This window comes from Micromesistius poutassou, assembly GCF_964030765.1.
Source record: "Micromesistius poutassou genome assembly, chromosome: 19".
Classification (NCBI taxonomy): domain Eukaryota; kingdom Metazoa; phylum Chordata; class Actinopteri; order Gadiformes; family Gadidae; genus Micromesistius; species Micromesistius poutassou.
In genome coordinates, this window is record NC_140289.1 from 6,615,927 (window position 1) to 6,631,096 (window position 15,170).

Here is a 15,170-nt window from a genome sequence, read left to right on the forward strand (position 1 = left end):
TTTGCGTGTGCTGTTATAGTGTTATTATAGTGTTTGGGTGCGTGTTTGTTTGTCCGCTGATGTTCATGTGATGCTGTTACGGTATTGTTATGGTATTGTTATAGTGTTTGCGTGTGAGTGTGCTGTTATGGTATTGTTAGAGTGCTTGCGCGTGTGCGTGCGTGTGTCTTACAGGCAGGCTGGAAGGTCTGTCCTGTAGGCTCAGACCCAGGTCCTCGTGGCTGGTCTTCCCAGGGGTCACAGCCGACTGGCCCCTGGTACCATACGCCTCCTGGGGCACCTCCTGGAGCAGGTGGGGGTAGACAGCATGGTTAGCAAAAAGGGCTGTGGCCTGTGGTCTGTCTATACTCTCCTGGCCATGGAGGGACAAAGCTCATAAATACAAATAAAAAGTGGTTGGACAATTTGGAGATGTTCTACACAAATCTCAACATCTACCGTCTACAGCTACTACTGACTCTCGTCCATGAGAGTCAGGGAAAAGAGGTATACAATTATTCTCCCATGTCTAAAAAGCCCTCAAACCATCAGGAAATACAATCGGTCAAGAGGCTAACAATATGATATATCATAGCATTTCTGTGGAAAAAACATTTCAAAAACCAAGTCAAAGAAATATATCATCATGTCTAACCTGTAAGGAAACGTTAAATGCAAAAACTGGCAGGGCCCTGTCATTTCCAAAAGGAAATGACAGGGCCCCTTTTCTTAGAAAAACAGAGCATTGTGGGAGATGCGGTCCTACCTGCTGAGGAAGGGGTGCTGGAGGCTGCATGTACGGTGTCTGGCTGGGGGCGGCCGGCTGGTGCTGAGGGGAGCTGTAGTAGGGAGGCTGCCCGGGCTGGCTGTACCCCCCCATACCCTGCTGACTGTACCCCACCGATGCCAACTGACCAGCGGGAGGAGGAGAGAGGAGAGAGGAGAGTGGAGAGACGATAAGAGAGGGAGAGGGGGGAGAGAGGAGAAGGGAGGGGGGAGGGAGAGAGGTGAGAGAGGAGAGGGGAGGAGAGAGGATAGGCGTGAGAGGGAGAGAGGAGAGGACAGGACAAGGGGAGTGGGGAGAGGGGAGAGAGGAGAGGGCAGGACAGGGGGAGAGGAAGAGAGATAAAGAGGAGTAAGAGGAGAGGAGATAGTGGTATGGAGAAACAAAAGAAGAAATTAGGATTCATGTCACTTTCACTCTGATCTAGTTGTGAATGAACCTCAATGCTGGGTATCATTTTCCAAACACCAAGTAACACAGGAAAACCACCTCTATTGTCCGGAAGCCAGCGTGAATAGGACTTATTCCCTTTCAGGCCATCTTGGGTCTAAGCGTCATGGAACACTGGTCCCACCAGAATTGAGAGTTGATTCATTTATGCATTCCGGCCGTAACCTACTGGATGTTTGGCGGTTTTAACGAGATGGCATTAGGTTGCTAACCATAAGTGGTATCTTTTTGATTAAATTACCTCATACGCATCCCTTTCATGTGGCCAGTTTATGTCCAGGCTGATCAGTGTACGATAAAACAGGACTATGTTTAACAGTTTAAATGCTAGCTTTGTGTAATGGACTGCCGCCTGCTTTCATCTGAGGGTCAACAGAGTCTAAGCACTTCTGCTTGACGCCACAAATTTCCACAGAATAACATTCTGCGTCTACACTGAAATGCGTGTGTAGACGAAAGGAACACAATTAATGGCGATGATTCTCTTTAAATTAATTATATACGCTCACGTGACTGAGCCACGCAAGGCCTTTCATCAGAGCCCATTCCACATTCTTCTGTTAACTTCCTGAGCAGTCGGATAAATGACATTAACCCGTGAAGGTTTGGGAAATATCTGCATAGAATATCTGCATAGAAATAACCGGCAAGCTTACCATAACTGCTCTTCTGAAGCTAACGTTGCACACTGCCTGCGTTGTCCATCACAACGTGTGATGTGTGAGGGCTGTGGTTTGAGGATGGCTGAGGCCGTCCTCTGTTCCACAACAGTCACACTGGGATCACATGCAGAGCTAGAATTCACCATGCATTCTACTACATCAGGGACGTGGTTCGCAGCGAGCCCTGATTTACTGATGATCAGAAACCAGGCCAAACATGCCAGCACATTTTGTCATCAATTAATGACTGGCACCAACACATTAAATGCATTACATTAGCACAGATTCCCGAGGCTTTCGTTGCAGATTTTAAAATGATACAACTCGCGGTAACAATTGAAACAACCAGCAGGCCAAGTCAATATCTTTATACAATAAAGTATAAGCAGACAAATCAAGGATAGCGGCGTGGACAGCCCCTCCATACCAGAGACGAGCCCTTCTCCACCACCAGACCCCGGAGGCTTTAAGGGGGGACGTCCCCAGGCCCTCTGGAACAGGGCTGCCAGAAGTCATTAACACACTCGCTACCTCAGATGGAAAAGCTTGCACACTGCGCCTCTCGGCTCAATGACGAGAAAGCAGACGGTGAGAAGGGGTAATGATGTAATCAACACATAGTAATGAGATGATGACAACATCTCTTGGAATAAATAGAAGTTCTCGTGTTGCGCCTGGGAGGGGTTATCACTCACACATCCGAGACGCTTCAATGAAAAGCACCAGGGGGAAAATGAGCTTTTCTTTTACAGTTCCCGGGATGTATTACCCTATCAAACAGGCCAAAATTACACTGAGTTATTGATCGAAGCAGGGGTACCGTCACAAGGGACAGCGGGAAGTAGGTCACAACATTAAGTTTGACACTGCTGGGATAACGACTCCTTGTCTCATTCCAGAATGTGGTACTACAGATTCCACTGGGGCTAGTACGATGACCTTTTACGTTCAAAAGCACCCGTGTTCCACAGTGTTGGGAACGTTACTTTAAAAAAGTAATTAGTTATAGTTACTCACTATTTGTTCCAAAAAGTGAGTTAGTTATAACTGAGTTAGTAACTGATTACTTTATAATAAAAGTAGTAGTAGTTACCAGGGAAAGTAACTATTTGCGTTACTGTAAAAACAAAAGTTGCTATGTCAATGAATTTGAAGTAGTGCTTATATCTCCACCTTGAAAATGCCAACTTTTGACATGACTCTGCCTTAGCCAATAATAATCGCTTATCTCGTTGTTAACCCACCCGATCTCCTCACTAGAAGTTTGTGTATGGAGCCAGGGATGCGTTCGGATTACGCAGTTTATTCAATCAACTCATTGTAACGCACCACATTTAACGTTCAGTAACGATAACAGCGTTGTAACGACAGAAACAGTAATTAGTTAGATTACCCCGTTACTGAAAAAACCTAACATCGTTCATAAATACACACACAAGACCAATGTTGGATTGGAATGATAATTGATTGGTTGATTCAATAATTGAATTGATTCATAATTATTTGGTGGAACATCTCGTCAATAGACGGACAGTTGACAGGCCAGGGTCATCAACATCTGACCTAAGAGCTGTGCAGCTAGCTTCACGGTCCTCTCTAGATCTTACTCTCACAGGCGTTCGAACACTGGCAGTCTAAATATAACCGGAGCCCAGTGCTGCTCCGCGCCCCAGGAATAGCACCAGCCACGGTGGCGGGCGGGCGGCCTGCCGTGCGAGGCAGCAGCCATGGGGCATGTCACCTTCAACGGCTCCGTTGTACTTATAGTCCGAGTCTCACTACCACGCTGCAGGACGCAAACCCCATCCCCTCACAGAACCTGCCACGGCTTTCTAAGAAGCACTCTCAGACTGCATTTCCTGTATATGGGGATATTCTCCCATTGTGGAACACTGGGTTGATTATTCTAAACGTAAGAGCACAGTGTTTAACAATATCTTCTTGGTATTGTGGCACACACACACACACACACACACACACACACACACACACACACACACACACACACACACACACACACACACACACACACACACACACACACACACACACACACACACGTCAATACTTTGTCATAAGTAGGAGGGAGTCTAACCCGCAACCCTGCAACGACCAAGAGACTAATCATCTCGACTTACAGGCCACTCTGCCTTCCCATTGGCCCAGTGGTCAGAGTGCATTCAAAGTGCTCCTGCTCGTACCCTCAAGGTGTATTCAAGCAAACCAATGATGCATCTGGCCTCATCGTGGTGGCCAATCAGAGCCTCTGGGCTTGTGTGTTAATACCAATATCTAAAACCGAACCAGTTTTCGATTTTCAAACTGAAAATCGATAACATACACAACGACCTGACAGCCTACCTGCTGAGGATATTGCATTCCACCCATTGTGGTCATCTGACCTCTTCCGGACATTCCCATTGGATAACGGTGAGGCAAAGGCGAGCCATAGGGTTGGCCGTGGTACGGCGCTCCCTGTTGCTGGGAGTACGGGTTGTTGCTCATGCCGTAAAGCTGAGAACGCTTCATCGCCATGGCGTCCATGGGCGGGACCTAAACAGAGAGAGGAAGAGGGATAAGTGGAGAATTTACTGTGACGTTGTTCTATCAAGAACTTCTTTAGACACTTCTTTAGACACCAAAGAAGACTAATGGAAGATTCTTTCAAGCCATGGACAAGATCCCTTTTTTTAAGTTGTTAATGTGCAAAAGGTGTGCAGCCTGTTTGTGTCTATGTGGTGTCTGTTGGCTTTTTATTGTATGTGCCAAGAATTTGAGTTGAGGGGGACATGATTCTGAGAAAGAGGCAAGAAGTGGCGTAGGGCAGTATCGTAAAATTTGAATAGTAAAATCAATGTTCCGGGTAGACGCAAAATCTCTCCCTCAATAGTGGGTTTACATGTTTTGTTAATCATGTGCACTATAATAACCAAATCAAAACTGGTTAGAGGCTGTAGGTAAGATTTGTGAGTCCCTGAGTTTCTCTACTATTGAGTGTTTTATTAGATTATCTGAAGGAGATTGACAGGCAAGATGGATTCCTCAAACCAATCAGAGAAAAGAAAAGCTATACTACAGCAAGACAAGTTTGACCTCCATCCGTTTGGCCATTGATCACTTTCAATGTCATATTTTGGCTTTTTATATCCACAGATTTCAAGACTTCAGTTCTATTTCCATAAATGTTGAATGATCTGAGTTGTATTGTAGCTTGTTTGTTATTGAGTCTGACGTAATGGGGACCGCGCGTGGCGGTCGTCTCGTCACGCTAATGAAAATAAATAAACCGCTAATAAAAACAAATAAATCCCGGCAAAAAGTGTTATCTTGTTTATTTTTGGAGTGTTCACATGTAGTATATACTAAAACAATTATTCACCTCAGGCTCCGTGAATAGTGGGGAATAGCCTCTTCAACCTTCGGGCTTCGACTATTCACTTCGCCTTTGGCGAATAATTGTTAAATATATTGTGGTTATGTTGCAATATGTTATAATTATAATATACATTTTAATCTATTGTAAAACTTGATTTACGGCCATTCTGAGCACTGAGTTTATTGGTTTGCTTTCTTGTGCATCCTCAAGTATGCAGGTGCTTCTTTGCATCATGAATGGGAGAATTTGCAAATTAAGTCATTTGCAATCAATCATCCGTATACATGTAAATCCAAGCTAAACTGCTTGTCTTGGATAGAGAGTATTTATTCATCCCTGAAGGACCTCCAGGCTAAACTCGTGAGTACAATCTTCAAATCAAAGACAAGACTAGCTGGGATTCTGGTTGCTGGGTAATGGTAACCTCAAATTGCGGTAATATGATCATTATTTTTGACTTTTTTTTGACTCAAATCATACTTCATCAATCATAATATTTATATATATATATTTTAGGAGTGTCACAATTCAGGTAAGTCTGTTTATTTCAAAGTTTTTATACAAAGTTTTCTATTCGGTACTTTATATCTTTTTTTAACTTAAAAATAAACCATAAAAAGGTAAGGGTAAAAATACTGACGACTATGGCAAAAAATGCTCTGTTCCTTGTCCATTCCACAATATGAATGTCATATCAAAATGAAAGAGCATATTTGGTTCTTTATTTAAATTATTGTATATCTTTCCTATAAACATGAAATAATTAAATATAAGCATTACAAATAATAAACCAATATGCATATACTGTAAATTTCAATAATGCAGTACAGTAACTGTAATTTCACTCCTCAGAACCATAAGGTCCAGTGGTCTTGTATGCAGTTTCATTGGTAGGTAATCCACATCAGTACCTTATTTATCATTGAGGGAATTAATTAGCTACAATTTAACAGCCAGAACATTGAAATAGACGTTTCACAGGTGTGTGAGTGTGCGGGTTTTCAACACCTACATTGCTCGGTTGAGCAACGTATCTTTGGCCTTGTTACGTTCCCGCCAAAGTGACTTTTCAAATGTCTGTACGGTAGGACCTATTCCAACAGCTCCTGGCTTTGGATGACGGGTGATCGAATGAGCTTCACCCAATGGGAGCAGAAAGACCCCCCTCGCCCAACCACAGCAAAGACGCTGTGGGGGGCATAGCCAGGATGGACCTTTCCACATGAAACCGACGCTACTGTGATGACCACCTTAATTTCACCTGTGTTACATGTTGGTGTCCAGCCTATTTTATTGTTCACCTTTTCACTCATCAATCTATACACATGAGCCATGGGCTGTCTCTATGTTGTAGGTATTTTCTGACACTTTCACAAATGTTCTTGTATTTCCATCTTCGCAGGGCCAGATGAAGTACAGGGCAAGGTGCGCTTCTATAGTTCCACAAGACCACATAAGTAAGTATGTGGTTATTAGTAGTGTTTTTTTCCTAATGCTATAGCTAACAGCCTTGCTCTGTCCTCAGTATTAGTACTTTATTCACTTGACATTGCAATGTAAATTAATTAATTAGATTAGATGAACAGCGGTGCACTGTAAATAAGGCACAACAATATGCTACACACAAGGCTGCTCGCCTTCATAGTACACTGGGGAAAGGGCCACTTGGAGGTTTTGTTGTGGAATTATGTATGCGGGTGAAGACACGTGGCTAATCTGCATATACAAAAGGTCAGGGAACAGCAGAGCCTCTGTGTAAAGTACCAATACAAAGCATTAAAGAGACAAACTCCCCTAATCATGCAAATAGGCAACTACCGGTGGAGCGATAAAGGCCTGAAAAGGATAAACAAATTGTTACACTGATGTTTACTAAAATGGGATTCAAGAGCATTTGAGATTAAACCACTCAGGATGACCCATGGGTATTGTGGAAAGAAAACCAGAAGAGGCTACTGTAATCCTTTGTAAGTCTTCAAATGTATACATGTGTTATAATTAACATTCTATGCTGTATTAGGGAATATTTGTGCAGGCCTGGGCTAGACACTGCTGCAGAGCTCCGTTATAAATCACCTAGCTTGTCATTGGCAGCCTAGCATTATATATCATGCAAAACCAGACAAGTCCCCTTCTCCCACGTTAGTTGTGAATACGCTATCTTGAACGAAGAATATTCCACTGCAGACATTACAGTAGGGTGCTGGTTAAATGCTTATTCAAGTAAATACCATTTAGATACCACAGGCTAGCAAGCTACCATTTAATATTGAGACAGGAATGCATGATAATCTAATGTGTTTACCTGATTTCCTTTATCATTTGCCTATGTTAAATGCTTTACAGCCTACCTAGGCATCCTTTAGTAACATCCCTCTATCCCTACCTGCTCTTTAATGACCTGTATCTGAATTTACTGGAAGTTGCTTTGTAAATAGTATGGTAGTCCCAGTAATCAAGGGAGTGCCCTTATGTAGAGTTCTTCTAACCAGGGCTGTGTTTGAATGGGTCCATCTTCTGTGCCCTATATTATTGGTAAAAAAAAGAATTCATTTTAGAAACTTCTTGACCCAAGTTTAATGGAGCATGATCATGGGAAGACATGTTCCTATCATCTTCAATAAAGCCAAGAAACGTTTTCATTGTCACTAACAGAGAATGTAGGTAGAATTAACTATCGATAAAGAAAGGTTAACAAAATTGTTCATATAATTATTATGATTAATTCACCATGGATAAGGTCACTGATTTTTTTTTAAATTAAGTTGCACAACTTATTACCGATTATTCAATGTGTAATAAGTGTATGACTCGTCAGTCACACTGATTTCTTAACCCATAATGCATAGTGGATGTCATCGTTTGCATGACCAGAAAATAATTTTGGATAAAATTGGCAAATGTCTTATATTATATTCAATAACATACAGTTGGGAACAGAAAGTCCCGCATGCAACTCCAAGACCACCATGCTCTTCTGTTTCCTCAGAGTTGGTGCCTCCTCCACCCGCCCCCCCCCCTCAACAATTCCACCTCCGGACCCTGTTATAATGTAACATGCCTGGAGTTCGCCACTGCAAGAGACTTTCACTTTGACCTGCTGTTCCTCCCAATCAAACGCCAGCCGACTGGCCTGCCCAAATTGGTGTTGTGATTATTTGATCCTCCACTGCACTGGCAATAATAGAGTACGACAAGCTCATAAACAACCAACTGTATATATTGTATTTCTATTCATACTTATTAATAAGTTTCAACCCTAGGGAAGGGAGGATGAATAAGGTAAGAGTTCCCCGACAGCCATCGTAGAGTTTTGCGATACTTTGAATTCATTCTCAGTGAATCAATTCAATTAATTCAATATAAAACTATATATAGATAATCATAAGTACATATAAAAAAAACAAGGTATATTGATTTAATAAATAACGGTTACCTGTCATTACAACACAGCAATATGCCACACACAAGGCCGCTAGCCTTCAAACTACACTGTAGAATTGGCCACTTGTATGTTTTGTTGTGAAATGATGCATGTGGGCGAAGACACGTGGCTAATCTGCATGTGTGAAGGTCAGGGGACAGCAGGGCCCCCCTGCAGAAGCGTGAGGCCACATCAAAGGCAGCAACAAGACTACCGTGTAAAGCACAAATACACAACGTAAACAAACTCCCCTGACGAGGCCATTACCATGACATATGTAAAGCGATTAAGGTCTGAAAAGCCTACACAAAAAGTGACAGTGATGTTTACTTAATGGTGACTTGAGAGCCTTTGCTAGGAAACCCCCCATGACGGGGTTTTGTGGAAAGAAAACGAGACGGGCGCAGATGCTAGATCCGTATATAGTCTACCTCAAATGACATTTCGTCAAACGTAAACAATGTATTATAATGATCGTGTATAGTATAAATAGGGAATATTTTCCATTTCCATGTGTTCCATTTCTAAGCAGGCCTGGGCTAGATACCGCTTCGGGGCTTCGTTATAAATCACCTAGCTCTGAAATGCTAGCCTCGCCTAGCATAACAAGCTAAACAAGTCACCTTGGACGTGGTGTTGCAACAAACTTTAGACCGTCCATGGAAATCTGTTGGCCGTGTTTGCGTTTTGCTCGCACGGCCAACGAGTTGCGTGTAAGACTACATTGCCCGATTATATGTATCCAATAAATGTACACATAATGATGAAAAATGCATCTAAAAGGCAGTGGGAATAAAAAGAACGAAGCCCTGCTATCGTTAGCTAGCTGGGTGAATGCTAAGCAAGTCAACGGTTCATTTGCAACAAACTTCCGTTTCACATTGAGCCGTAAACACCATATATAATCAAACGTGCCATTTACCTGAGCTCGGCTAATGACTTGTCCGTTGTTTCCCGGGCTCATCGAGGGGTGATTTCGCTGCTGTCCTCCCCAGCCATGGCTAGCCGAGCCGTACTGGGACCCCATATCTTTACCGAGCCCCATGTTGGGCTGCTGTTGTGCAGCAGGGTTGTTGTAATCCTGGTAGCCACTCGCATAACCCCGCATCATGGTGCTTGGAGATGTCAACAACTGGTTCAAAGTTGGCGTGGCACCGGAGGGATGCTGCTGATTTGGCCCGGGGAATCTCTGGAAACCCCCGGCACGAGTACCACCTCCACCCGGGGAAGCTGTAGCAGCCATAGCCGCTTTGCTTTGACTAGTGGCCGTAGCGTTGCTGCCAGGGCCCATTAGGTTATTGCCCTGGCGCGAGGGACTCGCCATACCTCCATACCCACTGGTACCGTAGCCAGGTCGATAGTTCTGGTAGTGGTTGTACGGGCTGTTGTAGCTTTCGTGGGAGTTTTGAACTTCATCCATGGTGTTCTGTACCGAATGCACTATCCCAGACCCTACGCTTTGTTGTCCGCCATGTTGATCAAAGCTAGGCCCTCCTCTTCCATTCCCATAATAATTATTAAACTGGGTAACAGAGCTGTTGTCATTGCGGGGGTTGTTGTTGTTGTTCGTTGATCCCCGGCTGACATGCTCGTACCTGCTGTCCATCCGCTCCTCGGGTTTGTACCTCGACAGATCCCCCTCCACCTCCTCACTTTTATTATTCAGTGGATGATGGCGCTCGACTCGATTCCCCGAAATGTTTTCCTTTCCTCCATGTTGGCGGTTTCCACTTTCTCCTTGTACCGACTGCTGATGGTGGTTGTTTTTGTTATTTTGACTTTGTCGTGGGTGGTGATGTTCAATAAACTGATTGAACGCTTGCGGCTGTGGCTGTGGAGGTGTGCGTATGGAGGGAGGAGGATCGCCGCCACCGCCATGGGTTTTGATTTTAGAGTTGCCAAGCATTCCCGTCGTTTCCATACTGATCACATCAGAAAACGAACCCCAAAATAGCCGGGGGGAAAAACAACGACAAGTTTATCGATCTCACTCACTTTACCTTGACTTGGATCGGTACGACGGTTCACAGGACTCAAGACTAGCTGGGTGGGCATCTTGAAGGGTTTCTCGCTCACTCGCTCATGTGCATTATTCATATGAAATGGTTCTCTTCTGGTATAGCTCCATCAATTGCCCCAGACCTCCAATCTTTCTCTGGTTTGCTTTTTTAGCAAAATACAAAAATAGAATCCACTAGCTGTTTCTTGCCATTTGATTTAGACCTATCTGTAGTGTGGAGGTCTGTGGCATCTTTCCCTCCGCTGCAAAAAGTTTCTGGTTATTCGGGTTGACGTCATGACCTCGCCAGTCAATCAGAATCATCGAGCTTACTCACTATATTTAAAAACGATTATTGTCCATTAAAGACCTATTTAGTGTGAGCCTATTTAAAGTTAGAGCTCAATGTGATCATAACTAACCCTTTTTCTATAGAGTGCATAATTCACACGGAACAGGCCTTTAGAATCGACTTTTATGAGCTGTACAGCATTTTCAATGTTGATCACTTTTGGTCAACCGATGCAAGTATGCATGGATGTAGCTTAAATTAACTGATTAAAAGAAAAATAATAAATCAAAAACATCAACTTGGATAAACAGTGCCATAGAAATAGGCTTGCTTTAAACGCTAAACCATTGTTGTTGCAGCTGAAGAGGAACAAATAACAACGTGGAGCAATTATAGACCTGTACATTAAAATTCAAAAATCAACCACAAAGACGTTTCAAGTAAGCCACATTAAATTGAACAGGTGTTTACAACATATATAGCCTAGCATATTAATGCCTATTGCATATTAAGAATATAGAAGCTACACCATAGTGGAAAAACCCGTATAGGCTTTATCCAGACCAATGTGTAGGCTTATATAGTCGTATCAAATGGAGTGAGCATGCCTCCACATGAAGGTACATGTTCGTGTGTGTGTGTGTGTGTGTGTGTGTGTGTGTGTGTGTGTGTGTGTGTGTGTGTGTGTGTGTGTGTGTGTGTGTGTGTGTGTGTGTGTGTGTGTGTGTGTGCGCGCGCGCGCTCGCGCTCAAACAAACACGACGAGAACCACCCACACAAAACAGCCCCGGCAAGTCAAGCAAGGAAAGTGGGTCAGGCTGACTTATCAGTCAGACGTGGAGCAGCTTCCTACCAACCGAGAATTGCAACGAGGTTTTAACAACCAGCATCCTTTGGTTTTTATTTGTTAATCACGAAATAAACAATCTGACAAAGTCGTGAACATGCATAGATGAGCTGACCACGTCGTTTGGCTTTCCAGAAAATGGGTGATTGCAGGAAACCATATCGATGTGAGTGTAAATAAGATCTATATAAGATCTAAATACGATCCTCTATAGCCATATCTGTCTAAATCAACCAGCCAATTCTAATCTTGGGCTTCTCGATTAGGAAAAGTTCTAGTTTATGGCTACAGTCATTTAGCTCAGAAGTCCCTCGGAACATGAACATGTTTTTGTTGTTGATTACATATGTGGCTGATGGCTGCAACTTGTCGGTCACCTGGTACAGCTTTTGTCATTTACTTACCCCAAACGTATGTGGTACAAGACACACCTTACTAAAAATCATATTTTGCACCTATTTTATTTGATTTTTTTAAGAATCTGATTCATTTCCTATTGAAAATTGCTTTTTGCTCAATAGCTTCCGAGTTATGGGACCCAGACACCCCAGACCAATGCAGACATGTCCTGCTATGTGGTACTAACAAGACGCACCTCACTAAAAATTCATATTTTGCACCTCCTATTTTATTTGAATTTTTTAAGAATCCCATTAATTTCCTAAGCCAAAATGAATATCCGAATATCTGTCGAATATCCAACATCAAACTAACTTCACCAAGGTTCAATAGTTGTGAATTCTGTCTTGCAGTAGGCCTACCACCTACTGGATATGAATCCAATGCACACTAGCGCAATCAGGCACTTTCGCGGTTGTGCCTGATTGTGCGTAATTCCCGCGAAAATGTCAGTGTATTCTTATTTATAAATTAGATATTAAATTTCTATAAGGGACTGCTGGAATTTATGGAATGGACCACCGGAGGAAAATAGGGGGGTTCCTCAATTTTTGTCATGAAATAGCAACATTTCAAAGTTCTTAAAAAAAGTGCATTTGGAGCATATTTTTCCATGTAGCTCTCAGCCTCCACCCCCCCATGATGAACCACACCTGACCCTTAATCACAGGCATGTTAAGTTAAGTTAACCTTTATTGTACCTTTTTGGGGGAAATTCTTTCTCTGCTTTTGACCCATCCGGGAGCCGGTGATCACCCGGAGCAGTGGGCAGCCGCAGTGCAGCGTCCGGGGAGCAGGTGGGGGTTTCAGGTGCCTTGCTCAAGGAGCTCATCCGTGGATGAGGACATATTGTCGCCTACAGGTCCATATTGTCACCTACCGGCCACCCTCCGGTTACCAGTCCAACTCTTTAACCAGTAGGCCACGGATGCCCACCCAGGTGTTTACAACATATATAGCATATTAATGCCTATTGCATATTAAGAATATAGCCTACATCAGAAGCTACACCATAGTGGAAAAACCTGTATAGGCTTTATCTAGACCAATGTGTAGGCTTATATAGTCGTATCAAATGGAGTGAGCATGCCTCCACATGAAGGTACAGGTTTGTGTGTGTGTGTGTGTGTGTGCGCTTGCGCTCAAACAAACACGACGAGAACCACCCACACAAAACAGCCCCGGCAAGTCAAGCAAGGAAAGTGGGTCAGTGTTATCAACAACGAGCAGGACCTGGTTTCCTGAAACCTTCTTAAAGCCTTCTTAACGCTACGTCATTCGTAACCTCTACTTTAACTTCTACCTTAACATCACGTATGTTTCCCGAAACGTTCTTTGCTACGAATCTCTTTCGTAGCCTACGTCGTTCGTTAGTAAGGTTGGTCTAAAGTGCTCGTAGAACCTTCTTAGCTCTACCGTAGTGATGTTGCTCCTGACGCTAGTCGCCGCCACTACAGTGAGGCCGCCTCATACCTCCGGATCTGGACGAGATATTTTAAGCATACTATTCTCTCAGCCTGCGGGAAGGCGGAGCTAGACGTCAAGCCCCGCCCAGAAAGGTCCAGCCCCACCCACAATCATATTGCGTATATCTGTTCCGGTTGCAATGGAGAAGAAGGAAGACTGAAAGTCCATCATGTCGGTCAGTAAGCCTCATTCACATGTAATGAGGAGTTAAATACGTTTTATTGCAGATAATTGTTGTTATGAAGTTAAACTGTAGGTTAACGTTAGTGGTTAAAACATCTAACGTGTGTGTCTGTTAAATGCAATTAAATTTAACAATTTGTCTGCCTATTTCCCTTTTGTTGTTAATATTACCCTACTCAACAGGTGCTTCTAGATAACTATGTTACACGTTGGGTTATCGTTAATTAACGTTACTGTTAACCGAGCTGTAACGTCAAAGCTGTGTTCACACCAAACGCAAAAAAAAAAAATATGTCTGTTACTTAATTACAGCTATCTGTTGTGCTTGACTATGAACCAAGGGAGCACAATCACAGCTGACTTTCCCTGCATACTGGCTTGTTGGGTTCACTTGCTTCGCGTTTGGTGTGAACACACAGTAACGGTAACAAAGCAAACTCTGTTAAGAAGGATTAACGCTAATTGTGTTGATTTTATAAGCTGAATCGGCTGCATTCCATATGATCGTTTTTTTAATGCTTAATTAGCACAATTGCTACATTAGCTTGGTACATTATGCTAGCCATTTACTTTATAGCTAACAAAAAATGTTGTCGATAGAATTAACTTATTTTGTGCATGAATTTGCATCTAATGATCTTTGTCTTTTGATATAATTGTCTCAGCAGCACGCCACCCATTTAACAACAGAGGACCCAGATATCCCTTTGGCGGACACCTATTGCTGTCCATGTTGTTATTTCACTACGACTGAAAGACATGGAATACTGTATCACCAGAAAAAACATTTAAAGTTGGCACTGCGTCATCAAGGTATGGTCTGAACAAACTGATGATTACATTATATTATTGAGAGAAAACATATAGTCTCCTTTCCCCTCCTAATCAAGCATGTGCTTCTGTTTGTGGATTGTGTGTGAGGTTGTCAGTAGCTCTGATTGTGATGTTGTCTCACAGGTTATCTCATCTGCAAATGCAGCCGGCAGTGCAGAGACGCGGCACATTTTCACTGCATAAATTGCCAGAGAACTATCGTACGTAGAAATCAGTTTCTCCCTCACCTGAAGTCATGCAATGAGATGCCCCCACCGTGGCGTCAGCTGCACCTCCAACTCTCACCCCCACCGTGGCTTCAGCTGCACCTCCACCTCTCGCTGACTCGCCCCCACCGTGGCTTCAGCTGCACCTCCACCTCTCGCTGACTCGCCCCCACCGTGGCTTCAGCTGCACCTCCACCTCTCGCTGACTCGCCCCCACCGTGGCTTCAGCTGCACCTCCACCTCTCGCTGACTCGCCCCCACCGTGGCT

At 43.4% G+C, this 15,170-nt stretch overlaps 1 protein-coding gene across 2 annotated transcripts in view; it reads right to left on the reverse strand.

Moving 5' to 3' along the window:
* Positions 1-10,865, reverse strand: part of arid1b (AT-rich interactive domain 1B) — a 31,270-nt gene extending 20,405 nt beyond the window's left edge. For both annotated transcript variants that reach the window (XM_084483966.1, XM_084483965.1), the window contains exons 1-4: positions 9,598-10,865; positions 4,237-4,428; positions 746-889; positions 173-283 (exon numbers count right to left, since the gene is read on the reverse strand). In XM_084483966.1, coding sequence (XP_084340092.1) covers positions 173-283; positions 746-889; positions 4,237-4,428; positions 9,598-10,596 — 1,446 coding nt within the window. In that variant the 5' untranslated portion in view covers positions 10,597-10,865. The remainder of the gene's footprint in view (positions 1-172; positions 284-745; positions 890-4,236; positions 4,429-9,597) is intronic.
* Positions 10,866-15,170: the final 4,305 nt, after the last annotated feature.